The sequence below is a fragment of the Bolinopsis microptera genome, chromosome 1, assembly GCF_026151205.1.
Source record: "Bolinopsis microptera isolate Bmic1 chromosome 1, MBARI_Bmic_1.0, whole genome shotgun sequence".
NCBI classification, from domain to species: Eukaryota; Metazoa; Ctenophora; class Tentaculata; order Lobata; family Bolinopsidae; genus Bolinopsis; species Bolinopsis microptera.
In genome coordinates, this window is record NC_087072.1 from 7,568,279 (window position 1) to 7,594,949 (window position 26,671).

Consider the following 26,671-nt stretch of genomic DNA (forward strand, 5'->3'; position numbering starts at 1 on the left):
CTATTTGTTCACTTGATAAAAAATTGTTTTATTAATCCCGACTGAACCTAAATATTTGATGAAAATTTCATTGAAGAACTTTTCAATTTTTCATTTCTTTAATCTCAATAGGAATGTAATATGCAAAATATGCGTATCATAAATGGTCACCAGTACCAGTTAAACTGATTTGTCTATTGAGTATCGAGTAAAGTGTAACATATTTACCTAAAATATATAACTAATTAAAACTTGCTCAGCAATGGAAAGTGTCAGCAGCCCTATGGTACAAGATGTCTCCCTACTCGGTTCCGTCGCTGCCCCCACAATCCCCCAAAACACCCAGGAACTCCTCTCAGACTTAGTCCACCAGACAATGTTAGTCTTCAACAGTCTCAGAGAATTCAGACTCACCGAACCGGACCTGAACCGCCACAAAATGCGCGTAGAACGGATCAGCGGTAACAGCGACGCAGTGATCAGAACATTCAAACAGTTGCGAGAAAACTGTAAAGTGTTGGATTCACACACGGGCCACTTCAGCAACGAGCAGCGCGAGAATTTGTCCAGAGAGAGTGTGATGAAGGCACTGAGTGAGCCGGAGGAGGAGGAGGATGAGAAGGAGTTATCTGAACTGGAGAAGGAGAAGGAGGAGCTTGAGAGAGAGTTACAGTTTTATAATGGTCAGTTAAAGGAGTTGGTGGATGATACGCGGAGTTTGATAGCTGACATTAACTCTATTCAATTTTATAGCTAATATTCAGATAACTAAGAGGTGTAAAATTCACCCTGCTTCGCATCAGTTTATGATACAGAGTTTTACGAGTGCATTGCTGAAAACAGTTGATTTATATCGTGTGATGCCTGCGCTAATGTCACTTCCTTCAGTGAGCAGCTATCAGAAGTTCTTCCATCCAACATTGCAATTTCTTGAAAACGTGCATTTTGTACTGTATAATATTAATTGTTTAACCGTACCTGTTAACCCTGTCAATCACAATTATACCCCAATGTGTACAATACCGTAAGTTGAAATTGGTATACTTTGATTACTGTTTACTAGACCAGGTTACAGTTGTCTTCTTATGCAGCTCGTACTGTAACTGTGACAATCAAACCGAGCTTAACTTACACAAATCAAACTTAAGAATTACGGACTTAAATGCCGTATTAAGCTTATTTATACACTAGACTGTATTTTACTAAAAAATATATTATTGTGACTGAGATCTTTCGTGTACAGGCGTGTATGGTAATTCTGATTTCCTCTAATATAACGATTGTACCTGTACTAGCGTCCACAAGTAATGGCTACCACTGCAACTGAAAGTCTTAACAAGTCAGACAGTCCTAGTAAATCTGAAACAACAACCGAAGATGTTAAGCTTTATGTTAACGAACAGAGGTATGTGGCGTTATCAATAATTGTCAATGACTACTCATGTATGATGTATAAATCAAGAGATTATCTGCGAATTTTCTAATATTAAGCTGCTACGCATGGCTTAATTCTGAGAACTTCTTAACTCTAAGAGTAATTACTGACTCTGCATCATTCCTTGTGCTAGAAAGTTCTTGATAAATCCTATTTTTCAGGTTTCCACAAACATGGACTTTTGTAAGAGTATTGCTGTTCGTGGTGGCATTCCCTTTATGTTTTGTGTTAGGCATCATCAGATTATTCATAGGGCTTCAAGCCTTAGTTATTCTCTGCGTCATGCCTAAAAGATTAAAACTCAGAAGGTATAGTTGCACTGATTTCTTATATTATAAGATTGCACAACTTGGTCGATTGTACAACCTGGACCAAATCATGTTTCCGTCAAAAGTAAATATATTCTATTAGAACATCCATTTATTCTAGAAGAAAGATTATACTAGAGGAGAACGTCATATAACCGCAATAACTTATTAGATTTTATTTCAGGTACTTTTTGCGGTTGGTATTAATGCTGATAGGGGTGTTTGTTAATATTCAGAAACCACCTAACCAAGATAGTAAACCATCCGTAAGTTGATTTCTTATCACTTTTCTTATCGTTTAAAATAAAAATCACATGTCGTCCATTAATCTTATCACTCTTTAGTTTCGAGAAATGATTCGTTTAATCGGTGTGTGATAAAAACCCCAAGGCCCAAACGATCAAAAATTCAAAACAAAGCTGACATGCGTGCAACATGTTGATTGTTGGTACGTTAATAACGGCGAGGGTTTGGTTAATAACCACATAATGCGAGCATATCAGATTTTGTTGTATGGGTTTCTAAGTGCTGTAGTGTAGAGTATTTTCTTCGTGGGATTATCTTTGGACAGAGCGGAGTTAATTCAGATGGCTGGATTAAAATTTGTCCAGGAAGTGTAGCTAAAATTTGAACTGAAGCAAATCCTAATACTGTCAATTTCTCAGGTAATAGTGAGCAACCACGTGTCAGTATTGGACCGGTTGATAATAGAATGCTCCTTAGTATGTTCTACGGTAAGTTGCACATTTGTTTCTTGAGTTGTTGCCAAATTGGCAAACTAGATTTACCAGTTCGACATGTACGTAGCGCGTCAGGTTCGAAAATCATACAAGGTATATTTGTTTTCGCGCGTGCGCGCCAATTTTAGGACACGCGCGCTTCTAGCTGACTAGATAATATGAACGGATGGATTTTATTGGACAGAAACGTATAGTCGGATCCCAACCGTTCTAAAAGGCATTTTGAACTAAATGCAATATGGGTGTTTTCGGCCACACCCTTTTTCAGGGTTTTGCGGTCACTCGAATCTTTGTATTTGAGCTTAGAAACGTCGTAGAGACTATTCCCATACACCAAAATGTGCCTAATAGCCATATTTATATACACCTTATGAAGCAATGTATACCTTAAAATACTTATTTTCGGAAATATGGCCGAAAAAAGGTTTTTGGCTTGACGCAGTTCATAATTTCTGTGATTTTTGACATTTCCGCCTAGGAAGGACGTAGAGACTATTCTGATGCACTAAAATGTACATGAAGGCCACATTTATATACAACTTATGAAGCAACATATAATACCCTAAAAGGCTTATTTTCGGAAATGTGACTGAAAAACGGATTTTTGCCGAGCGAACAATGACAATATTCACAAATGGACTATTGGACTGTTAACTAGAAAGATCCTAAAGACTCATGAGCAACATAGCATTTGTCACAAGATGTAAGATGACTCACTTTGTGTCCAGTGCAGAAACACCTACAAAAATTGGAGAATGATCTACTTTATCGGGCATCTCTCTTAATGGGCCTGGCCAGGAGCATATTTGTGTCTTACGAAAGGGCAATTTTTCAAAATTACGGTTTCTTTAGTAAAGGTCAAAGTAAAGGTCAAAGGGTCGCTGCCTCGACCAATATTGGTCTGTAAGCTCTGGATTGAGATCTGTTGGCCGCAGTTTAATTTAGCTAATTTCCTAAAATACCGCAGTGGTTTGGTTCCCACTCCAGAATAACCCCATATTCTTTTTGCGGAATTACTATTATGGTAAATGAGCTAACATTTATCATTTGCGGCCAACAGATCTCAATCCAGGGATTACAGACCAATATTGGTCGAGACAGCGAAGTCAATTATAATTATTAAGTGGGGTACTGGTCATTGGTCAAGCGACAATCTAGCCCGGATCCAGTGCAGAATTATTTTAGGTCCGGTATTCTTAGTATATGTTATAGTTTCATGGAATGAATAAATTTGACCAAAACACATAATCAATATCATGGGTAGAGTGGACCGCAACAGTGTCTCTCTCTCTCTCTCCCAAACAAAAGGAAATTATATTAATTTGAATAACCGTCCGCAAATGCAAATTGATACCGAGAATGAAATCGGTCGCTCGCTTTTCCCAATCTTTATTGCCGAGTACAGCTGCCTTCGGGTAGTTCTTCTTAATCTATTACAATTGTAAATATTTATGGGAAAAGCGAGCGACCGATTTCATTCTCGGTATCAATTTGCATTTGCGGACGGTTATTCAAATTAATATCATTTCCTTTTGTTTGGGAAAGAGAGAGAGACACTGTTGCGGTCCACTCTACCCATGATTATGGGTTTTGGTCAAATATCATCTCTTTTTGATTATCATGTCAGAATAATTTACAAAGTCGAAATGTCAACTCATAACTTCATTAATAAGGAGGTAATTTCAACGATTTCGAAACTTTACCTTTGAAAACATTTCCTTGTGTTTAGGTAGGCATATTTTTCGATAACTGACTGAATATGGCACTTTTTACTCATTCAAGTTGGCATTAAATTCACATATAATGCCATCAAAATGTCGTGGGAAAGCAGAATTGATTCGAAATCACGAATGAGCAAAATTCTCACCTTTCGCACGTGCAAACTTTGAGCGGACGTTGCGTGCGCATAATATTGAATCACCGTACATTTTTGCGTAGTGGTATTTTATATATAGTTTAATGAGCATGCAAGTTTCAAAAGATAGCAAAAAGAACTTGGATCACAACGGGAGTCCAAAGTTGATAAAAATCGTGAAAATAGCAATTTTCAGTGATTTTAGCAATTTTCTATCAATTTGAGCGTGTCCTCACGTGTGCAACTTTTGTTTTGGCGGACGCTAGATTTCCATTCACTATAATATATAACTATAAGTATAAGCTCTAATCAGCTCACTTCATAATAATGATATTGATAAATTATGCTTTAACTTAACTAGGGAAACACTTGAAATCCAATTCAATTGCAATGTAGAACTTAACTTATCTAACGTATCTTAACGTATCTGTAATTCACGAAATTGTAAAAGTAAACTGTACTCATGTTTTATACAAATCAGTAGACTACGCGTGCCACGTACAAATTGGGCTCATTACTTAATACTATACATTACATAGCTTAGCATAGTATACATTAAAATACACTTGCGCCGCGCATTCATTGACCACAGGCTAGCCATACATCACATCTCCGCAAGCAATCGTTGCGGGGTGCGTGCGGCAAGTTGACATGGTAACTAACGAACGAAAGGAATGACAATATATTTAAACCCACCCACCTCGTTCTCCAAAATCCACGTTTTTCTGCAAAAACGACCATTCGTAACTTTTCACTATTGCTCTTTTACAAAAGCGTGTGAATGAAAAAAAACACGGAAATTATGAACTGCGTCAAGCCAAAAAGCGTTTTTCGGCCATATTTCCGAAAATAAGTATTTTAAGGTATACATTGCTTCATAAGTTGTATATAAATATTATATGGCTATTAGGCACATTTTGGTGCATGGGAATAGTCTCTACGACGTTTCTGGGCTGAAATACAAAAATCCGAGTGACCGCGAAACCCTGAAAAAGGGTGTGGCCGAAAACGCCCGTATTGAATTTAGTACAAAAATGCAATAGAGTCAAAATGTTTAAAGCATCATGTAGAGAGGTGATAACCGTCGAGAAATCGCTTTTGAGACAAAAAGCTAACGAGTTTCCCTTTCGTCTCGGACTAGTATGGGTGACAATTTCATGATGATGAATGAAATTATCAGCTCATTTGGTAAAAATGGTGCAGTGGTTAACTTACATATTGCAGCGTCTGGAAACAGACATCTACACGGTCATCCCACTGCCGAGTCTGTAAACCACCTCTCTGGCTGCACCAGCCAATTTTAGAGGATCCGAGGGTTCGGGTTTTGTCTGATAGGGTGTCCATAATTTTTACAGAGCTATCTTGAAATAAGATTGGGGATTCTGTTTATTCAATACTTTACGGAGAGCGTTCCAGAATCTAACAGACATTGCAGCAAATGATTTGTCTTATGATTTGTCGCAGCTGAGGCCTTCTATGTTAAACTTGAACTGAATTTCATTATCGTTTGGACAAATTTCTTGGCAGACCTTCCGCACAGGCTTGTCCGCCGCCGCCGAACGCCGCCGCCGCCGGGTGATTTTGCCACGCCGAACGCCGCCGATACACCCCGGCGTACATCGGCGTACGGCGTGCATTTTCTGACTTCAAAATAATTCTGTCTTCATTTGAAGATATCAGTGTTACTGATAGCGATTAGCGGCTAGGGGCAACACACACATGATACACACCTTTAGCTAACTTAACAATATTGATTATCAGAAGAACTGAGCAGATACCTACTCATAAGTTTGACTGAAGAAGAAATTTTACAATTCGAACTTTTAAGATTTTGGGCCGATAGGCAAAAAACTTTCCCAATACTCTCAAACATAGTAAGAATAGTGCATTGTATACCTGCCAGTAGTGCGGAAATTGAAAGAACCTAGTCGGCTGCAGGTTTAATTCTTTCTAGTCAGCGATCTAGAATGAATGTTAAGAATTTCAAATATACACTGTTTTGTTCTAAAAACTATGATTTTGTTTCCAACAAAAAATATTGAGAGATCCATTGATTTCGGCAATAATTTATTGTTTATGTATTTTACCTTAAATAAAATAATTGTATCAATTTGTCTCAACTTTTATTTGATAGCAGATAATACCATAACAATATACCAACATCATTTGTCGAAGTTAAGTCTAAATTACCCAAATTAAGTACATGATCATATTCATATTTCATAGACCTCAATTTAGTTGGCCTTGATTTCACGGATCACGCCGGCGTACGCCGCCGCCGCCGGTGTAATTTTAATGAAACGCCGCCGCCGATCCATTTAGCCACGGCGGACAAGCCTGCTTCCGCAGATTTATGCTCGTGTTATATCGCTCTCTACTAGTGAAGGGAAATTCAGTTCTTTTAATAGAATTTAATACAGTAAAACCCTGATTTACCGTGGCCATCTCCTTCCCTAAATAGGGCTTAACATGCATAATATAAACAAAAATCCCAATTTATAGCAGATGTTCCTTTTCTCAAATTTCCGCGGTAAATTGTGGTTTTCAATTAGCTGATCTCCCTATTGCTATCAATATGCGATACCATCTTATTTAAAAACTTTTTGTTATATGGAATGTTGGCCGAAAGTAAAATGAACACCTTATTTTCAGTTAAGTGTACGCGATATCCCGCTCCTTATAAGACTAGTGATAGGATCATTAGATCTCACTCCACGCCACGAAGCTCCTCCACCAACCACTGTCGCTAAAGCCCACCTCGAAACTTCGGATGTGCCCATACTAACGCTGCCAGAACAAATGATGACCAACGGCCAGGGTATCCTGAAGTTCGCATCATGGCCTTTTAGTATTAGTGCAAACGTGCAAGTCGTATGTATTGATATACAGAGGTTACATGTGCTGACCCCACATCTTACTTACCTGTTTTCAAGTCCCATTGCAGACTTTTTCTGGACTCTGTTCTGCCCTGCACACTGGGCAAATGTCAGGTTAGTTTTTAGTATTTTGTTATCTTTCATTAACTTAGTTTATTTTTACGCTCGATTAAAGAGTAGTTCGAGTTTATTTGAATTAAGTCAAGTTTGGATTTACGAACGCGAGTTAACACTCGGGGATTAAGGTGCTGAAACAAAATTACTATAATCATAAATACAAGATAATCAAATACTCTCCAAAACCGTAAAATATTTGAAACTAGATTAACAAAACTTTTGCCGAAGACATATTGGAAGAGATTAATTCTGCCTGCTCTCAAAATTTAACATATTTTATTCTATCTATGAAACTCAAATGGTGTAAAAATTGTCTATCATGATATAAACTGCCTATTCTGTGACCATTTTCTCAAGAACAGCTGTGCTTGCCTCAAGTTCAGGGATAGACTTTAGGCACCTGTTTGTGTCCAGAACCAAACGTTGGAGAAGCAGATCTTTCTCGAAGAGTTCCTTCCTGGAAGATTCCCTGACATTAATACAGTTAGCGTTTAGTTTCAGGAGCTGTTCTTTTGCAGCCTGAACTTTCTTTTCCCAGGTCTTCCTCTGGAAATTTACTTTAGAAAGAATGTTGTCTAATTTGTTCATCTCAGTTTCATAGATATTTTTGACCTCCTCCCTCTCGTTTTTGTTGTGTTTCACCTCCTTTTCAAGTCACATTTCTTTTCAATGTTTACTTTCTTGGTGCAGAGTTTAGCTTCCTGGAACTGCAGCTTCTGCTTGGCACGTCTCTGACTGTCGTATTCTTCTTCTTGTTTCTTCTTCTTCTCCTCATGATCTAGTTTAAGATTTGCTACGTTGATTTCTAAGTTTTTGTTCTTTTCGGTAAGAGCGGCGCTTTCCTCCTTCAAGGATTCCAGATCCAGTTGTAGCTTCTCGATCTCAGCCGCAGCTACTCGTTTGTCCTCGATAGTCTTGGTTCTGGTATCCTCGGTTTCTCGGTCGATAGCTCTCTTCTGAAGTCTGAGCTCTTCGTGGGTTGCTTTCAGTTGATCAAGTTCAGTAGACATGATGGTTTTTATAGAGTGGTATCTAAATAGTTCAAGGGTTAGCTGTGAAAATTTGAGAATAAAGAAACTAAATCACTCAAACTTTGAAAATAAGAAAGAGAGTAAAGAACAAAAGAACGTATTTGTCGTTATAGCAAGACTGAAACGGGTATGGAACCAGTTTCTTACCTCCTTATTTATACTTGCCACAAATAATTGGTCCGCTATCATTCCCCCAATCACAGCTTCTTATCTTTCATCTGCAATTAATTTGTAATGATACAAAATATAAACAAAACATCTCAATCGATTATAAGTCTCTGATTAGTGATTATAGTTCCGGATGTTATTAAATTTAAAAGACATTCGAACCTTCTTTATGAACTTTCAATTAATTCCTTTATTGATTTATATTCTTCAGCTTAGATTAACGGACTTTAGATCTACAACAAAAATAATTTAATTTCAAATTATGACAGGCACAACTTACCTAACCGATTTCCGTTACATCGTACGCCTTAAAACATCGAACTCCCGAGTCAAGACCATTTTAACTGCTAACAAATCAGTACTCAGCTGGTCATATAACATGTTTGTCCGGTATTTGACGCTCAATGAAACTGTAACTGGCCCTTGATTGTTGCACTAAAATATTTAATATTAATTTTTCAATATCACCAGGTACCTAACTGTTGGAGACGACTGGAGAGAAAAGAATCCAGAGCAAAGAGCGCTCCATGCGCAGAATCTTATCAGCACTGAGCTAGACATTCCTGCCCTGAAGCTAACATGTCACGATGTTAACGAGTACAAGAAGACCATCGTCAAGCAACGTGCCAAACCCGTTGATATCGACAGTTTGGTCAGACAAGTTATTGAGGTCCTGCCTAACATTCCCGAAAGTGAAATCAGAGCTGATCTGAGTGAGTGATTTTATATAAATTTACATTCGAAAAGGCAAACTGAAATAATAGTGTTAAAAGGGGGCTACACAAGTTAATAGATTACAATGATTATTTGTGTTGGTTATCCACTCTAAACTCTAAACTCTTAATGATCCCTGTTTCCAGTGAGAACAAAAGACACAACTCAAACTATATACAACCTGGTGAGGACTGCGCCTAAAGAAATTAAAAAAGCACCCAAAACTACCCCCACAAAGTCCTCTGGGCAAGGTAGCCTATTCAAAGATCCCGTCGCCAGATCCAATATGCTGGAGCTGAAGAAAGCGGAACTCATCGCAGACGGACGGAGGTATGGACCCGTTAAATTCTTGTTATAAATATTCGCACAGTGAAACCACGGTTGAAACTATGCTTGTATTAGGGCTTGCTACAATCCCGATAGGAGCATTACAGCATACCGACTCTAACTACATAAAACATTAAAACCTGTTACAATAAGTGAAAGGAAATAGTGTTACAACATAATATATTACAAAACGATCGAAAATCGGAATCTCGAGACTAATCTCACTTGAACTATATAAATAAATAAATATCTATACCATAGGTGCAGATTTCGTTTTGAGGTGAACTTTTAAGTTCCCGAGAAATTTTCTTAAGTTTGCTTTTTTTTCCTTCTCGGGCATATTCGTAACCTACGGGCCAGGTAAACCTAAACTACATATTGACCGTTATGTACATCGGTATCTGTTGAGGAGCCAAATCATCTGAAAAGCCCTAAACCTATATTTTGCTCAGGCACGTAGCCAGGATTTTTCTTTGGGGGGGGGGGGGGCTGTCGGCGAGCGAAGCTGCAAGCTGTGGCAGGGGTCTGGGGGCGCGGACCCCATTGGCGGGGGCTAGGGGGGCGCAGCCCCCCGGAAAAATTTTGCGAAATATGGTGTTTTAGGCTAAATTGAAAGTTTAATGAATTTACAAAAATGTATGGTTTGGCATAATCATTGCCTACAATCCTGACCTGAGTAATTTACCCCTTTGAGACTTTATTTTGGGTTGAAAATTGAGTTTATCGAGAGGAAGTGAAAAATCTCTGGTTAAAATTTGGATTTGAAGCCATGTTTAATTTTTTCTGTTGAAGTCAATTTTTTGCGCAGAAAGCGTTCGATTTTAGGGGAAAAAATTTATGTTTGCTTTTAATTTTATGGTGCCGACGGCACCTGAAATCGACGAAATCTGCAGGGGTGATCTATACTGACACGGTATTTAACAAAAATATTGAATATCCTCACTGATGTTTTAATTCATCCCTCATAAAGCATGATTTGTACGCCGTTTTTCTATAGTTGAGTTTCTCCATTCACTGACACTCTAGCCTCTTCGAAATTGATAAAATTGATAACATTGACTCAGATAAAACGTTTATTCGACTCTTTGTCAACATCTCTTGTAAACTGTCTAGCCACAAAGGTTTGGTATATTTGACCTCTTGGATCGAACTGATCAATTTGCGAGGTCTTCTTTCATGAACTGCTTTCTTCCAACTATCTTCATAAATCAAAGGATTACATACCGAATTGACTGGTAAGATTATCAATGAAAACATGGCATAACTATTATTAGCATCTATTATCTGGTAGAAATGTAAAACAGCGCAAATTAAAAACGGTCCCCAACACATAAAGTCAGTCAGTATCATAAGAGCTATCTTCCGCTGAAGTTGTCTGTTATTTGCGTCCGTTCTACTGCCAGCTGATCGGGCTGATGATTCCTTGTAAACTGAGACTATCACTTATCAGCAGATAGTTGATAGTTATAGCAGTGAAGCACAGGACAAAGTAGGCTAGATTACTGATAACGAAAGTTTTGTGATCATCGATTGGTGTCACAAAGTACTTGAACAAGCACACATTTGAGACTCCGTAGGATCCCACAACTTGTGGGGTAATACCTCCGTACTCGTCAGTAAACATTCCACTTACAAGACTACGGATGGCATCCCAAGACGCCTCTCCTCTCAACCGACCGTAGTACTTCTCCAGCACTTGTATGTGTTTTGTCTTGCTTACTATGCCGGAGAAAAGAGTATAGAAAACGGAGTTTCTTAGTATTTAGTGTATGCTAGTCAAGCTCTAGTCACGAAGCACGAAACGGCAGGGCGTACCGTATAGTAGAAATGAAACGATTATTATTAAAAAGGATGATTTAATTAAAAAAGAGAAAGTTATACAAAGTGAACGTCAACAGAGAAAACTTCCAAGTGTTCGCTCCAAGCGATTGCCGTGAATATAGATCACACTACGTGTCTAGTCACAGAGAATAGTACTCAGTTAAACTGGCTATTGACAATCGAATCCCTTAAAATGATTAAGGGGCAACTAAGAAGTGAGCTCTCCACTTCCGGCTCTCCGGGTATACTCTCAAAACTCGTCACGCCACACTGCGTGACGGCACAACGCATCTGCTTGCACCACGTGACACGCCGTCTCGCCAATGAGCACTCCACTAGCAGTCACGCTGTGGTCGCGAGGACCAACCACAGGCCTGGCTGTAAGTCAGGTGCAAAGTGAGCGGACGGCTCGTTTCAGACAGTTAGTCTGACAGTAGTTCTGCCAGCCAACCGACTTACACTCAAAATGTGTAACTCCCAAATACGAACATATAAAAACATTGGTTATTATATACCCGGAAATACATACTAAATTCTACGTCCCTTAATATACGTTATACTAAAACTAAGATATCCTAAAAGATATCTCTAAATACCATATTACAACAAGAGGCACATCTTGTCCGTAATACAATCCGTTAGTGAAATATTCGTCGTCTCCTAGGACAGGGAGTAAAGCAAAGGTAAGGGAGATAATAACTATTGTAGCCGATAGTCCTAGGATAATTGCTCTTGTGTGCATCGAATTTTTGTGCTGTGCTGGTTTCTGTTTTATCACAACTACCATCCGATAAAAACTGAGAATGGTCATGGCTGTGGTGGATAAAAGAGCAGATAAAGCATTGATAACACCGAGGGTGGAGCAAAGTGTACTGATTCTCCACTGAATCAGATGCTGACAACCAATGAACTGGTCAACAATGAGATCCTCATCACCAACACACAAACCACCCTCGCAGTTCCTGAGAGGTCTTCTTTTATCGTGCTGTGAATGTTTTTACCAAGGACCACAACATTGAGGACCGTTCCTGAGATGCCATTGATCCAGGCGCTGATTCTGACCAGTTTGTCCTCTATGACCCTCTGATTACACAGGCCATTGCATTCATCACTACTGTCCCTGCAGTGGACTGTTCCATCACACACTGCTGAATAAATGATGTCCTCCCCTGAATCCTCACAATGCCAGGAATTTGAGCAATTTGCTTCATCGGAGCCGCCCCCGCAATCGTTAATGTTGTTGCAAACCTTATTAAGTGTTACACAGTTACCGTTGTTACACGGAAACAGGTCGTTTAGAAATACCCCACGTGACTCCCTAGCTACTGTCATGCCCCCCCCCCCCCCCCCCAAAACATCACTGAAATCTTATAACCTATACGGATACCCTGGGTTAGACTGAATTAAAATAGTTTCTCCAATATAAAACTGATTTATAGATTGGAACAGCGCTTGGTACATAGACTTTAATTCTATTTTAATTTTATATAAATATAATTATCTGCACCCAGGAATTTATAAAAACTGCGAAATCTTGCAGTTTCGAGAAATTGAATTACCACAATGATATCAGAGTTCAGACTACGCAATATGTAAGTCAACGAAAATAAATCCCATGGAAAAAGCGCTTGATGAATCGCTAATGAGAGCGGAAACTGGAAAAAGGACGGTCAAGCAAAACCCTTGCAAATCTGATCGAAGAAATTCTCTCTAAGGTTGGCTCTTGCTTGTAAAAGATGTATCAAGTCCATAGTTGGTTCGTGCGCACTAATTCTAAACGCACTTTTAAAACCGAACGCACTTTACGCACGAAAACTTTTTTAAAACGCACTTTTAAATCTGTTACTAACAAATCAGTGCGTGGGCACGGAAAAGTGGAGAAACTTGTATATATATCCACGGTAATCTGCGCAATATCAGTGCATCTGAAAAGACTGGTGCAACTGCACGTGGTAGTTCTCTTTTACACTACCTTAGCTTAGTTAGATGTAGGAATGAAGAATTTTGTCATTTTCTAATTCGTAAACCTCGTAATGTAAAGGTGCAGACGCACTTTATCGCACTTAAACGCACGAAAAATCTTCACGAACTAAACGCACTTTCCCTGGAAAAGTAACGCACGAACCAACTATGCTACATTCCAAACAGACTCAATATTCCTGGACTCCTCACAGACCTCCCTCTCAATGTGATGGAGAGTTCTCCGCCTTTTGTCACACAAGAGGGTTAGCTCCACGTAGTGTGGGCCGTGTTGGAACACCTCCGTACAGGTAGTGTTGGGTCGTTGCCACCTTGTGTGGGTACTACCACACACTTTCCACTGTTCCTTTTCCTCGTCAACTCCGTCTGTGGAATACAGTCATCAAGTATTGTGTAATACTCTTTAGAACTTACCTTTGTTGGGAACTATTATTTGTATCTTTAGCAGTCTCATTGCTTCTCTGTAGTCTATCAACTTGAACGGCTTAAAACTAGTTACATTCGGGAAAATCTAGATAACAGCTTACCTATGCAGTCTACGTCGCGTCTCCATCTGCTAACCAAGCGAGTGGTATCTGTAGCTCCCTCCTGAGGGGTAGCTCTCTCCTCACTCCTGAGGGGTAGCTCTCTCCTGAGGGGTAGCTCTCTCCTGAGGGGTAGCAATCTCCCTACATTAACCCTCCTCTCACACCTTCTCTCAGAGATCTGATAACACTCCTCTCTTGTCTCGTCCTGTCCACCCTCACAGTCCCTCACCCTGTCACACAGCTGGTGTTTGTGTACCTGGAGAAGGTATCCTTCAACAGGTGTAACTGTGTTAAAGTGCAAGACAAGAGGTATCCTTCAACAGGTGTAACTGTGTTAAAGTGCAAGACAAGAGGTCTCCTTCAACAGGTGTAACTGTGTTAAAGTGCAAGACAAGAGGTATCCTTCAACAGGTGTAACTGTGTTAAAGTGCAAGACAAGAGGTCTCCTTCAACAGGTGTAACTGTATTGAAGTGCAAGACAAGAGGTCTCCTTCAACAGGTGTAACTGTATTGAAGTGCAAGACAAGAGGTCTCCTTCAACAGGTGTAACTGTGTTAAAGTGCAAGACAAGATGTATCCTTCAACAGGTGTAACTGTATTGAAGTGCAAGACAAGAGGTCTCCTTCAACAGGTGTAACTGTATTGAAGTGCAACACAAGAGGTTTCCTTCAACTGGTTTAACTGTATTGAAGTGCAAGACAAAAGGTCTCCTTCAACAGGTGTAACTGTGTTAAAGTGAAAGACAAGAGGTCTCCTTCAACAGGTGTAAATGTGTTAAAGTGCAAGACAAGAGGTCTCCTTCAACAGTTGTAACTGTATTGAAGTGCAAGACAAGAGGTCTCCTTCAACAGGTGTAACTGTATTGAAGTGCAAGACAAGAGGTCTCCTCCAACAGATGTAACTGTATTGAAGTACAAGACAAGAGGTCTCCTCCAACAGATGTAACTGTATTGAAGTGCAAGACAAGAGGTCTCCTTCAACAGGTGTAACTGTATTGAAGTACAAGACAAGAGGTCTCCTTCAACAGGTTTAACTGTATTGAAGTGCAAGACAAAAGGTCTCCTTCAACAGGTGTAACTGTGTTAAAGTGCAAGACAAGAGGTCTCCTTCAACAGGTGTAAATGTGTTAAAGTGCAAGACAAGAGGTCTCCTTCAACAGTTGTAACTGTATTGAAGTGCAAGACAAGAGGTCTCCTCCAACAGGTGTAACTGTATTGAAGTGCAAGACAAAAGGTCTCCTTCAACAGGTGTAACTGTGTTAAAGTGCAAGACAAGAGGTCTCCTTCAACAGGTGTAACTGTGTTAAAGTGCAAGACAAGAGGTCTCCTTCAACAGGTGTAAATGTGTTAAAATTCAAGACAAGAGGTCTCCTTCAACAGGTGTAAACTGTAAATGTGTTAAAGTGCAAGACTATTTCTCTAAATCGGACAAAATATGGTTGGAAACATTCAAAATATCTGGAAAACCTGTCAAAGAACATTTGAAGATTTGAAATAGTTTTACCCGACACTCCTGGTTGACTTGTAAACATTTCTCGTCGAAGAGATCGTCACAAACTGGATAGTCGTCACAGAGGGTGTAGCGTGTTAAAGTAGTTAGGGAGCTATTTACCTTGCACCTGGGAGGGGTTCTATAAAGAGTGAAATACTTCTCCGCTAGAATACTTACAGTTTCTTTGGAATACTTCTAGTTTCTTTTGGAATACTTCTAGTTTCTTTTGGAATACCTCTAGTTTCTGACCTAAAAATTGGCCGGTAGATTAGGACTGTGATTAGCTATTGGAATGCACAATGCACATACAACCGACCATGTTCACATACCACAGGGTTGTGTCAGTACAGTTGAGTTGATCCTGTCCATCAACACACACTGGGTACGATCCCACCGGTGGTGAACACATCTGCTTCTCCGTAATATTCCTCCGTCGTCCAAAGTACGCGGATACACACTCTCTGACGGGACTACAGCCCTGCTCATCCCTGCCATCAGCACACTGCCACTCCCCAAATGTGCTGTCCCACTCGCACATGTAGGCAGGGTGCACCCATGTTGGGGTGCGGTCACCACGTGTCAGACACTCCACTCCGTAACTGTGGTTACAGTTCAACTCGTCCTCTGGGATCGCAGAGTAGAGTTGATCTGTACAGTCTTCTACCCCGTCACATACCTGCCAGTCAATGGAGCTTACATAATTGTCTTATCTTTCAATTTTACTTATCTAATCTTACTACGCTGGCTTGCCATTATACAGGCTAAATGTTTGTATTTCATAGATCTCCCAGTCCCTGACTCCCTTGTCGTCATAATTACTTTCTTATAGTAACACCACTGTATGACGCGTTTCGCTACAGCGAAACATTTAATCAGTGTGGCAGAAGAATTACGAAATACGCGAATGTTGGTTTGTTATGTTTTAGAAACTCAAAAGTATAAAATAGCTTGGCTAAAGTTCTCATTATCTGGACTGTAATCGGTATAATGCACGCTCTTAACCGGTTGTGTACACATATTTCATGTAAACTCCACAAATCCGTAAATCATACTCGGTATTAAGCCGGACAAGTACACACTGCACATTGAGTCCATACCTTGGATCTTTCTATTATTTTCCCAGTGATTGAGCAAGTGAATGCCTCCTCAGGATCAGGGTAGAACGCCTCATCCACAGCCCCCTCACACTGAACCACCCCGTTACAGTGTTTCCCAATGATAATGAGGTCCCCACTGAAAGTTTGAGATGAGGTGCTACACAGGTAGTACCCACATAGCAGACTGGTCTGGGAGAGGGCGTGTTGTTGTTCTTGTCCGTGTCCACATTCCTGGAATAGTAGTATTGAACGTACCCTGTTGGGTCTGAACAGTGTCATTTAGATAAAATCATCCTAAAAATGGAATATATATTTAATCATTAAACTTCCTATCACCTGATAAACGTTAGGGTCGTTAGAGCACCTCCCCTCTCTCCCTCCCTCCAAATCAGTGTACTTTGTAAGTAAGTACGAGGACTTGATGATACGATAATATACCTCACTGTCCCAGCATTTGTACACTCTTCTGCCCTTGTAGTTGCATTCTTGTTTCAGGTACCCCTTCAGATTCACTGTATGACACTTAATTACACCTGAAAACAGATTTTGTAGCGAGAGAGGGACAATGTGACATAGTATAGGAAGCTAAGTTTCAGGGGTGATGTCTATAAGTTTCCTAGCCCCGTCCCCTAAATTACCGTTTCGACAATTAGATAATATCTTATTCTTGAAAAGAGTGATGAACCTGTTTCGGTTACAGACGTTAGGTCCATGTCAGCAGCACCAATTATAGTCAGCATCAAATAGTTCAACATCAAGTTCATGGTATAATGACAGTAGCTTGCGTCCATCTAAATAGCTGGAATAATAGTTAGAAGTGAATCATGCTAGTAGTTTAACTGTTAAATCGACGATAAGATACAACAGGGGGGGAGGGGGGACTGAACAACTTGATAACATGGTGTAAAAGACTACAGAGTTAACTAGATCTGTACATATAATAATATAATATTTACGCGGTGGACAAGAGATTTAAAATGAAGAGTTACAATAATTATGTCACGTTATGTATCATATTATAGCAAAACACCTGTCACTCTGAAACTGACAGGAACTTACCGATTTTTGACCTCGAGTTAGACATGATCCCAACCTTGCATAGAAGCTTCATAACATTCCTGATGGACAGTGGCTGCAAAATTTCACGCTTGACACTGGAGCAAATCAGGATCCAGCCACGCTTGGCTTCTTTGTATCAAATTATCCATTGTTTTCTGTTATCAAACCCGTTATTTTACACCAAATTGCCGCAGCTGTAACTACAAGTAGTGGCCATTGCCTCCATCTGAATAGCATTACCAAGATATGTAGCCTGTTTCAGGGCAATGATTACAAAATCAGATGCACTGATCCGAGAAAATGTATGCGATTATGGAGCCGACAACCGGACTTAATGCATTTTTTAAAAACGAGCAAATATTATCTATTCTATCAGAGATAGTACATTCCTCAGAGTTGAGTGTCGTGTCCACTGTCCATAACATTGGGAAATAATCACACACACCTGGAATCTATGACATCTGCCAAAAAATTAATGGGATAGGGCTTAAAACTAACTCCGTATTGGATCCCATGATCTTTTATTGAGTAATTAAGCAACCCTTGACCAATTGTTATTTGTCTGAGCTTATTATTAAGGAGGTCTCTTTCTAAAGTTCTAAGATATCAACCAGGTGAAGTACTGCATTAAAGTTGGTTTGCAGCAACAGCAGTGAATGGTGACGTCACGTGACCCCGAACCGTATCTTAACCATTGATTAACTGCAAATATTAACACCTGTTCTATAAGGTGCGCAAAGTATCCACATTATCAGAGTTTAAATCGGACAAATAAAGACAGGTTTATAGTTGAGACAACTCTATTTTCCGTGCTATGTTTTTAAAATTTTAATTAAGGGCAATAAATTTAAAAAAACTTACTCACTTACTCAACCTCAAATAACCTGGCATATTTCAGGAGGTACATCGAGAAGAATGGGTTAGATATTGAACCATAAAACCAACACAGCCCACAATCTCCTGCCGCACTGCGCAACGGAGCTGGTTCAACTCTCTCTTTAACGCTAATAGTTCCTGTTTTAGCTGCTCAAGGAATAAGGATGATAGTTTTAACTCGTTTATTTAGAAGGTTTAAACAACTCTGGCTCAATTGTGAGAAATTTCCTTGTATGATAATAATATGATGATGGTAATAACCTAAAATAATTTAATTGGTACAGTGCGTTTAGCATTAATTGTATCAAATATGATGTATGGGGCTGTTCATGTGATTTTTCTTATTCTATTTGATAATTTGTTTAGTAATGGCGTTTAGTAATAATGGATTCGAAAAAGCATAATTTACTAAATATGAAGATGGGATATCACAATATTTTCCCTCGCTTAGTTTCTGCACAGTTTCTGCTGCTGTGAGTTTCAATTTTGCTTTTTTCGAAGTCTATAATCCCCGTAGCCTTTTCATCTCGCTGATCTTTCTTTTTATCGTGTAAAAATTTGAATGAAATGTTATTGTTGTAGAATTTAAACTTTGATATGATAATTCGTGTACATGTTTTCGACTTTTCCTCCAGAATACTTCCGGTTGAATCGGAATCCCATCATTGTGTATAAATTTTCTAATATATCTTTCTGAATGGAAGATTTTTTCTGAAGTGTATGAAATCTACAGTACTAATTTGAACCCTATCTTTAGTGAGGTTATGTCAGAACCAGATGGGGTGACGAAGAACACTCAAGAAACTGGAGAATCTAGTCGGACAGGAACCTCTGTGACGATGTACTTTATTGGCATGCTCACTGATGGCTTGAAAAAGCTCTGTAGCTCTCGTAATCCCAGTCGAAAGAAGTGTCTCGTATTATTCGGATACGGAACCATCATAATTGCCGTGTTATATTTATTATTTAATTTGAACCCAATATTTAGTGAGGTCATGTCAGCACCAATCCAAGTGTCAGATGGAGTCACGAAGTCGGTGATCACCCCAGGAAATGGGCAAATGGTGACGAAAGGAGCCTCTGTGACAGTCCACTGTACTGGCATGCTCACTGAGGGCTTGAAGAAGTTCTGGAGCACACGTGATCCTGGTCAAACAGAGTTCACTTTTAAGGCTGGTGTTGGACAGGTGGGAGGCATTTTCTTGCTTAATTTTAAATTTTGTTTCAGTTACTCAAGTTTTAGAGCTTTTCATTTACAGATAAGACAAAGTATTATACACAATTTGTAGCTAGGGTATACTTGGTTAAAGTATTCCCATTACATCCATCTATACATACTCAATAAATGTAATCGATTTTTAGTCTTGTAATTAGTTAAAACAAATCATAATATGTACAATAGTAGTTCATTCTGTCTAGATATGTCGTTAGTCTAATCAACTTTTTAATTGTTTCAATGATTTGCCTGTTAACGACTGTGAACTACTAGGTAATCGCTGGTTGGGATGAAGGCACTATGACCATGAGTTTAGGAGAGAAATCCAGGATTTCCATGGTTGGTGCTAAAGGTTACGGATCCGGTGGATTTCCAGCATGGGGCATTCCCCCTAATGCCGGTTTGACCTTCGAACTGGAAATCATGAGAATTAGGTAAAAATGAAGCAAAACGAACCTTCATCTTTTATATTGACCTTATCTTTTTATTTGTTATTGTGTCGCATATTACATCGTCCTAAATTTTATTTAACCGGATAATATTGCAAGACCATCATATCCGTGGGTAGTGGTTACGTCTTAACTCTTATCTCTTTGTGGCGTTTCAGTTTTGACTTCTTTTGAGTCACAGAAAATTGCAGGAGGCTTTTTATAGAAGATTCCATCATTAATATATATTTTGCTATTTTGAATTGTGTCGTTTTATTCGCGTTCGGAACCATCATGATTGCTGTGTTGATATTATCAAAGAATTCTTTTAAGGAAATTTCTGATTTTTTAAAATAGACTCAGTGATGACAATGTTCTAATGAAGGTAAATAGATTAATCACGTATCGACATTTCTATGTCATACTCATAATTTAAAATAATTTGTTACATATAACTTATATAATTTGTTACATATAACTTTTTCATACTTCCAACAGTACTATTATATATATTATAATTATATAGTAGTGTTGAGAGTATTCAAAATTAACAAAACCTTTTAATTCTTTTTAAAATTATAATACTTTCAACACTACTATATAACAAATAATTTGAAATTATAAGTATGACGTAGAAATTTCGACACGTATTTACTTTCATTAGAACATTGTCATTGAGTCTATTAAAAAAATCAGAAAGTTTCTTGAAATAATCATAAAATGAGAGTCAATAACACTACACGACTCAGTCAGATTATCAAATAAGTGGTAGATTGTATCAAAGTGTTCAAAAAGCAATCATCATATACTGTGATATAACAATTGGAATCCTTATTATTATTTCAAGTTCATCTTGATATTATATTAAATTGTTAATGAAAAGTCTTCTTCACTTGCCTAACAACTACTTACCTTCCTATTTAGGTGTCAAATTATGTGATATGCCAGAGTTTCAGAATCCTGAGACCACACGATCCTGTCCACATGGTAAGCCAAACGAGGTTTTACCTCATTTAGTCTAGAAACAATGTCAAGTACCTTCTCTGTACTTAACACGTTATCTTCAAGACCGGATACCAAGATCATCTTAAAACTTGCAACAAGAGAGCCATTATTTAGTTGCAGTTGGTGATGGATGACTCCAGGAACCTCGAGCATATCATCCCGGAATCCCAGGCAAACAAGATTCAGGCAACACTAACAAACGAGTTGGATCCAGACATACCTTTCCAGCTGCTGCGTTGTCACCCAAACAGTTTTCAACACTTTTCAATCGTTAGGAAACGGAAGAGGGATGGAGCAGCAGCGGGAGGTCAATTCTTTCTCTTTCGCTAGTTTTATCAGATTAGTTTCACTTGGATAAAACATCTGCAGAAGTCACCAATTTGAATAAGTGTTCCTACACTTGCTGGTTAAGTATAGACCAGTTGTAGGTCCACAATTACGCAGTCATACCTATTTGGTTGGCTGATTCAACTGGCCTCATTTTGCCAAGTATTAAGAAAAACTGTTTGCGACCTCGTCATTTTCAAAGTTTTGTCAGTGCCTTTAAAATACTCTACAAAGGTCAACAATCAATATACATTTTAAGGTAGAATTTCAGGACGACGGTAATTTCATATTAGGGTCGAATAAATCTTTGAGTTTCGGACAGTTTTTAGTTAGAATTATATTTTTATTTAGCACTATATAAATAGATAAAGGTTACATTTAGTTCGGGTGTGAATCATGTTCTTTGGTGTTTCCTTTAGTTGAATACATCGCTTTGCTTTTATCAGCTTAGATTCTTTTAAAATCAAAAAGATTGAACGGAAAATTTATGAAGGAGTACATTTCTATCTCAAAACATTTCAACATGATTGATTACAGTTAATTCTCTGCTCTGCTAAATACGAACCCTCAGGTTAATAGCTAGCTACCACTATGTCACATGCTGTTGTCGACCCGGATCGTGAGGTATTGATTCCATGTCCATACGATCCTGTCCACATGATAAGCCAGATGAGGTTTCCTTATCACCTCATCAAATGCAGAAAGAACCACAATGGCAAGGAGTATTCACAATGCCCCTACGATGCTAAACACGTCATCTTAAAGAGCAGGTTCCAAGATCATCTTAAAACTTGCAACAAGAGAGCTATTATTGAGCCTCAGTTGGTGATGGATGACTCCAGGAACCTCGAGCTTCTCATCCCAGAATCGCAGGCAAACAAGATTCAGGCAACGCTATCAAATGAGTGGGATCTAGAGATGCCTTCTGCAGCGGCTACCAACCGCGTTGTCACCCAAACAGTCTACAACACTTTTCAATCGTTAGGAAACGGAAGAGGGATGGAGCAGCAACAGGAGGTCAATTCTTTCTCATCCGGTCGTACGACAGGTTACGCGACAGAGAACGGTTATGGCAAACAAAAAGAGACTACTCGACGGAATGGTAATAATCATGGTGGTTTATCTTATGATAAACAATATGGAAATGCTGAACTCAGTAGTTCTACTTACGACTACTATCAGGATAAACCAGATTATTCTGAAGGAGTAGTTCCTAGAAAACCCAATTCCAGCGGAAAGTCAAAGAGCAAAGGAAATGGGAGCCCAGAGACTCACAACCCCGCCCCCTTTGGGGCCTCTGCGGGAGGCTATGATACTAGTACAGCCTCTGCTGAACCACCACGAAAACCATACTCAAGCTCCGCGAAGTCTTTATCAATCAACTCACCCGATCCACAAAAGCCGGCCAAGTCGTTTGGTCGCGGTCGTGGAGCCAGCAGAAGAGAGAAGGATGAGGTTTATGTCGTTAACAGGGACATGGGTCCAGGGAGTTACGTAATTCAATCTCTGCCAGAACAGATTGACAGTTACAATCCTCCTTCTGTAACCTCGTATGGTAGAGGAAGAGGAAGTGCAAACTTCAACGATCAACCAACTTTAAGACGACCTGGAATGAGTGAGAAGGGGACGATGGAGATGCTTGAGAAAGAGAGGCAAAAGCTACTCAAAAAGATTAGAGACACTAAGCTATTGGAGGAGAGACTTGCCGGTGGTGAAGTCCTGGAGGATAATCAGGTTAGCTAAAGTAATATCGTTTTCATCTCAAGAAATCAAAATACCTTAATATTTCCGTTTGCTGTCAATTAATTTTACGGATGATCCTTTCCAGTCTGGAAAATCGGATGATCAGCTAATTTTAATTTTGTTTCTCACATAATCATGATAATGTTATGCGGCACAATTTCAGGTATCCAAGGTTGCTAAACTGGCGTCAATGCAGAATGAGCTTAACAAAATCTGCAAACAGCTAGAGAATAAATCTCTGAGGGGTTAACATATCTTTGAGCCATGCCAGCAATGTTATCGTAGTCTTACAGTTACATGTGCTGAATTTCAGTTTTGAGCTGTTTCCGCTCTTTTGTTGACTAATTCAGGATCTGGTCAGGATCGATTCCTGGTCAGGATCGATTCTTCTGATTTCTTGATAAACCCTGCATAATATTTTCAATTTGTGTATGATCAACTTATTTTAAAAACCATAATTTATTGTTTTAAAGTTACACACATAGTTGTTAAAGATAAACTAAATTTTATTACTACAAGCGTCGTTAAGCAGACTTGAGAAGACTGAAATAGAATAAATAAATCTACGAAACAAATCAAATCATTATTTGATAAAAAATCTCCAAATATAGAAAAATTTACATTTTTTTTAGTAATTAAAGGAACTGCAAACAAATTGTTAAACTTAATACTCTTCAAAAATACTCGAAGTTTTGGTTATCGAAGTTTTTGTTATCGGATTGCTTCAGGAGATGACTCTTGTGAAACTTAGATGTCACTGCTTTTACAGGTTTTTATATCAATTAGAAATAATAATGCCGATTAATAAAAAGGAAAATCTAACTAAACGTCTACTTTTTTAGCTACTTTCTTCATCGGTTGTCAGATAGAACAGCTTAACGCCGTTAAGCTGTTCTATCTGACAACCGATGAAGAAAGTAGCTAAAAAAGTAGACGTTTAGTTAGATTTTCCTTTTTATTAATCGGCATTATTATTTCTAATTGATATAAAAACCTGTAAAAGCAGTGACATCTAAGTTTCACAAGAGTCATCTCCTGAAGCAATCCGATAACAAAAACTTCGATAACCAAAACTTCGAGTATTTTTGAAGAGTATTAAGTTTAACAATTTGTTTGCAGTTCCTTTAATTACTAAAAAAAATGTAAATTTTTCTATATTTGGAGATTTTTTATCAAATAATGATTTGATTTGTTTCGTAGATTTATTTATTCTATTTCAGTCTTCTCAAATTTAATAAGTCAACAGCAATCAATTATGCAATAAAGATTAGTATCGTATAGTATTTAGTCATTCAATAATATAAGGCATGCGACCAGTTACCGTTTCTTAAAAACTAATCCAAATTCACTTTGTATTGTCCAATAGTCAGGCGCTAATAAAATCATCAAGGAAATGGCAACATGTGCTGCCAGACAAGGAAAACGAGCCAAAGTTATCCTGTCTAATGTTACAAACGTCTACAAAAACCTCGCTCTGGAACATTGGATCTTGAACAATTGGAGTTTTGCCAATTTTGACTGTTTGTTGATTTACCGGAATGAGCCGTGCGTTGTGATTGGGAGATTTCAGAACACGTGGAGGGAAGTTAACGTCGACAGGGCCAAAAAAGATGGTTAGAATCATTTTAGTTTAGCTGAAGTCTAGTCTGCAGTCTGAACCCATATCATTCACATTGTCATTTATTTTCGACCAACTCAGCTGCGTTTTTAGAATTGCTTGGGCAGGTCTTTCACGATGAAGTAACTGAATACCTATATAATACTCATCAAATCTTGATACGGGATACCCGCAGGAGTCAGTATAGCCAGAAGAGTAAGTGGTGGAGGGACAGTTTACCATGATTTGGGGAACGTTAACTTCTCTTTCTTCTCCGACAAACCTTCTCACTGTCCCGCCCGGAACTTGCAATTCTTGTCTCGTGAGTTTAACCGTAATCTCCCCCTCGACAGATCATGTTTGGAACATTGCCACCTTGTATAGTTGTATGTGGTGTCAACTCCCACCCATTTAGGATTTAGACCTTCGACTTTTGGTTTGGACTTTCATAATTAATTGCTTTTTAAACTCATTCGCTACACTATAACGCATTTTGCCGTATATTTTAGACACCCAGCTCATGAGCCATGTCTAAATAGTAAATTCTATCAACTTATTATGGTACGATTGGTGCAACAATCCCAGTCTCTGCTGTTATTTTTCCTCTATTTTCACAGCCAATCGTTCAAAAATAGCGGAGGTAACGGGACCGCAGCTCTATTTGCAGAGACCCTGTCGGAGCGACATATGTTATCTATAGACCTCAATAAGAGACATGATCTGCACATTGGCGACAGAAAGATATCTGGCAGCGCCAGCCGTATCATTAGAACAGGTTAGGGTATCATAGTTTTTAGTATGGGATATTGTTTTATTCAGTGAACTTTATCCTAAATATTCTGAGTATTCGGTAACACGCTAGAATAGGAAATTTTGAGCTGAGTGATTTAAATTTCATGACAAATAATAACTCTATGATTAATACTTTCTAAGTGAGTCACTTCTGAATAAATCAAATTTGAAATATTTGAACTATTCGCTAACTCGTAAAAATAACCCTGCAGGTTCCTTTCACCACTGCACACTGCTTGTGAACTCAGATTTAGCGGCCCTCTCCGGCTTGCTACAAGGTGACAAAACACTGCAGGGCTCCTCCACCGCCTCAGTGCCCAGCCCCACCACATCACTACTCTCTGCTTTGTCACGTGACGTCACTCCCCAATCACGTGACGTCATCAGTGCTAAACATCATGACGTCATAACTCCTCGTAATATAATAGATGACGTGGCGGAAGAATACTTGTCTCTTTATTTTGAGAGTATACCCGCTGAGGTAGATTTATGGAGTGAGGATTGCACTCAGGATACCGACAATACTTTGGTTCTGGTTGAAGAAGTTCCGGATAAAGTTATAGATCACGATCATGAATCGTGGGACTGGATATTCGGCAGATCACCAAAGTTTGTAAAACAGTTTGAGCTAGGTAATGATAGAACTGTGCCAGTGTCAGTAGAGAGAGGCCTGGTGAAGGAAGTAGACGGTTCAGAAAATAGTAATCTAGTTGGAACGAGATATGATCCTGGAGTTATTTCACGATTCATAAGTGAGCTCAACAAGAGCCAAATTTCGTAACATTAAGCTTGTAAATACGCTTCAAATTATTTGTTAAATCGATTGGAGGATGGGCCATTGTCCCCAAAGCTTATTTACTTTGTACATGATTCGGTATAGACTATAGGTTGCTTTTTATCAGGAATTTGAATTGTAAGAAAGTTAAAATGTATATTCACGGGTAGACTTTATTTTTATATAGACTGATGATTTATTTTTATTCCGTCATTTGTTTAGAGATGATCAACGTTTGAGTAATTATATTATTCAATAAACATGAAGCTTGTCGAAAGTCTAATTACTGTCGCATTTAACTAATTCCATGTTGTCTATCCAACATTAAATCCGTCTCGATACTTTGTATCACGACGGTAAAAATTTCATTTTAATTCATAATTTGTC

At 38.7% G+C, this 26,671-nt stretch overlaps 5 protein-coding genes across 5 annotated transcripts in view; all 5 read left to right on the plus strand.

The window, feature by feature from the left end:
* The first annotated feature begins 1,220 nt into the window (after positions 1-1,220).
* On the plus strand, positions 1,221-19,017 carry LOC134815657 (lipid droplet-regulating VLDL assembly factor AUP1-like). The gene is made up of 8 exons (XM_063824213.1): positions 1,221-1,384; positions 1,576-1,722; positions 1,907-1,988; positions 2,388-2,456; positions 6,970-7,307; positions 8,981-9,222; positions 9,370-9,553; positions 18,424-19,017. The coding sequence occupies exons 1-8, from the start codon at positions 1,287-1,289 to the stop codon at positions 18,461-18,463; spliced, it is 1,200 nt and encodes a 399-aa protein (XP_063680283.1). The 5' UTR covers positions 1,221-1,286; the 3' UTR covers positions 18,464-19,017.
* A 148-nt stretch (positions 19,018-19,165) lies between these two features.
* On the plus strand, positions 19,166-20,055 carry LOC134811537 (uncharacterized). Its single transcript, XM_063818485.1, has 3 exons — positions 19,166-19,242; positions 19,390-19,588; positions 19,891-20,055. Exons 1-3 carry the CDS (start codon positions 19,166-19,168, stop codon positions 20,053-20,055), a joined length of 441 nt encoding a protein of 146 aa, XP_063674555.1.
* A 587-nt stretch (positions 20,056-20,642) lies between these two features.
* Positions 20,643-26,671, plus strand: part of LOC134825512 (protein SGT1 homolog) — a 63,039-nt gene continuing 57,010 nt past the window's right edge. The window contains exon 1 of the mRNA XM_063837740.1: positions 20,643-20,660. The gene's annotated coding sequence lies outside the window, so the exon portion shown is untranslated. The remainder of the gene's footprint in view (positions 20,661-26,671) is intronic.
* Positions 20,963-23,629, plus strand: LOC134820591 (uncharacterized). Its single transcript, XM_063831075.1, has 2 exons — positions 20,963-23,111; positions 23,284-23,629. Exons 1-2 carry the CDS (start codon positions 21,969-21,971, stop codon positions 23,368-23,370), a joined length of 1,230 nt encoding a protein of 409 aa, XP_063687145.1. The 5' UTR covers positions 20,963-21,968; the 3' UTR covers positions 23,371-23,629.
* LOC134820597 (lipoyl amidotransferase LIPT1, mitochondrial-like) lies at positions 24,421-26,564 on the plus strand. Its single transcript, XM_063831089.1, has 4 exons — positions 24,421-24,733; positions 24,914-25,039; positions 25,385-25,492; positions 25,722-26,564. The coding sequence occupies exons 1-4, from the start codon at positions 24,514-24,516 to the stop codon at positions 26,288-26,290; spliced, it is 1,023 nt and encodes a 340-aa protein (XP_063687159.1). The 5' UTR covers positions 24,421-24,513; the 3' UTR covers positions 26,291-26,564.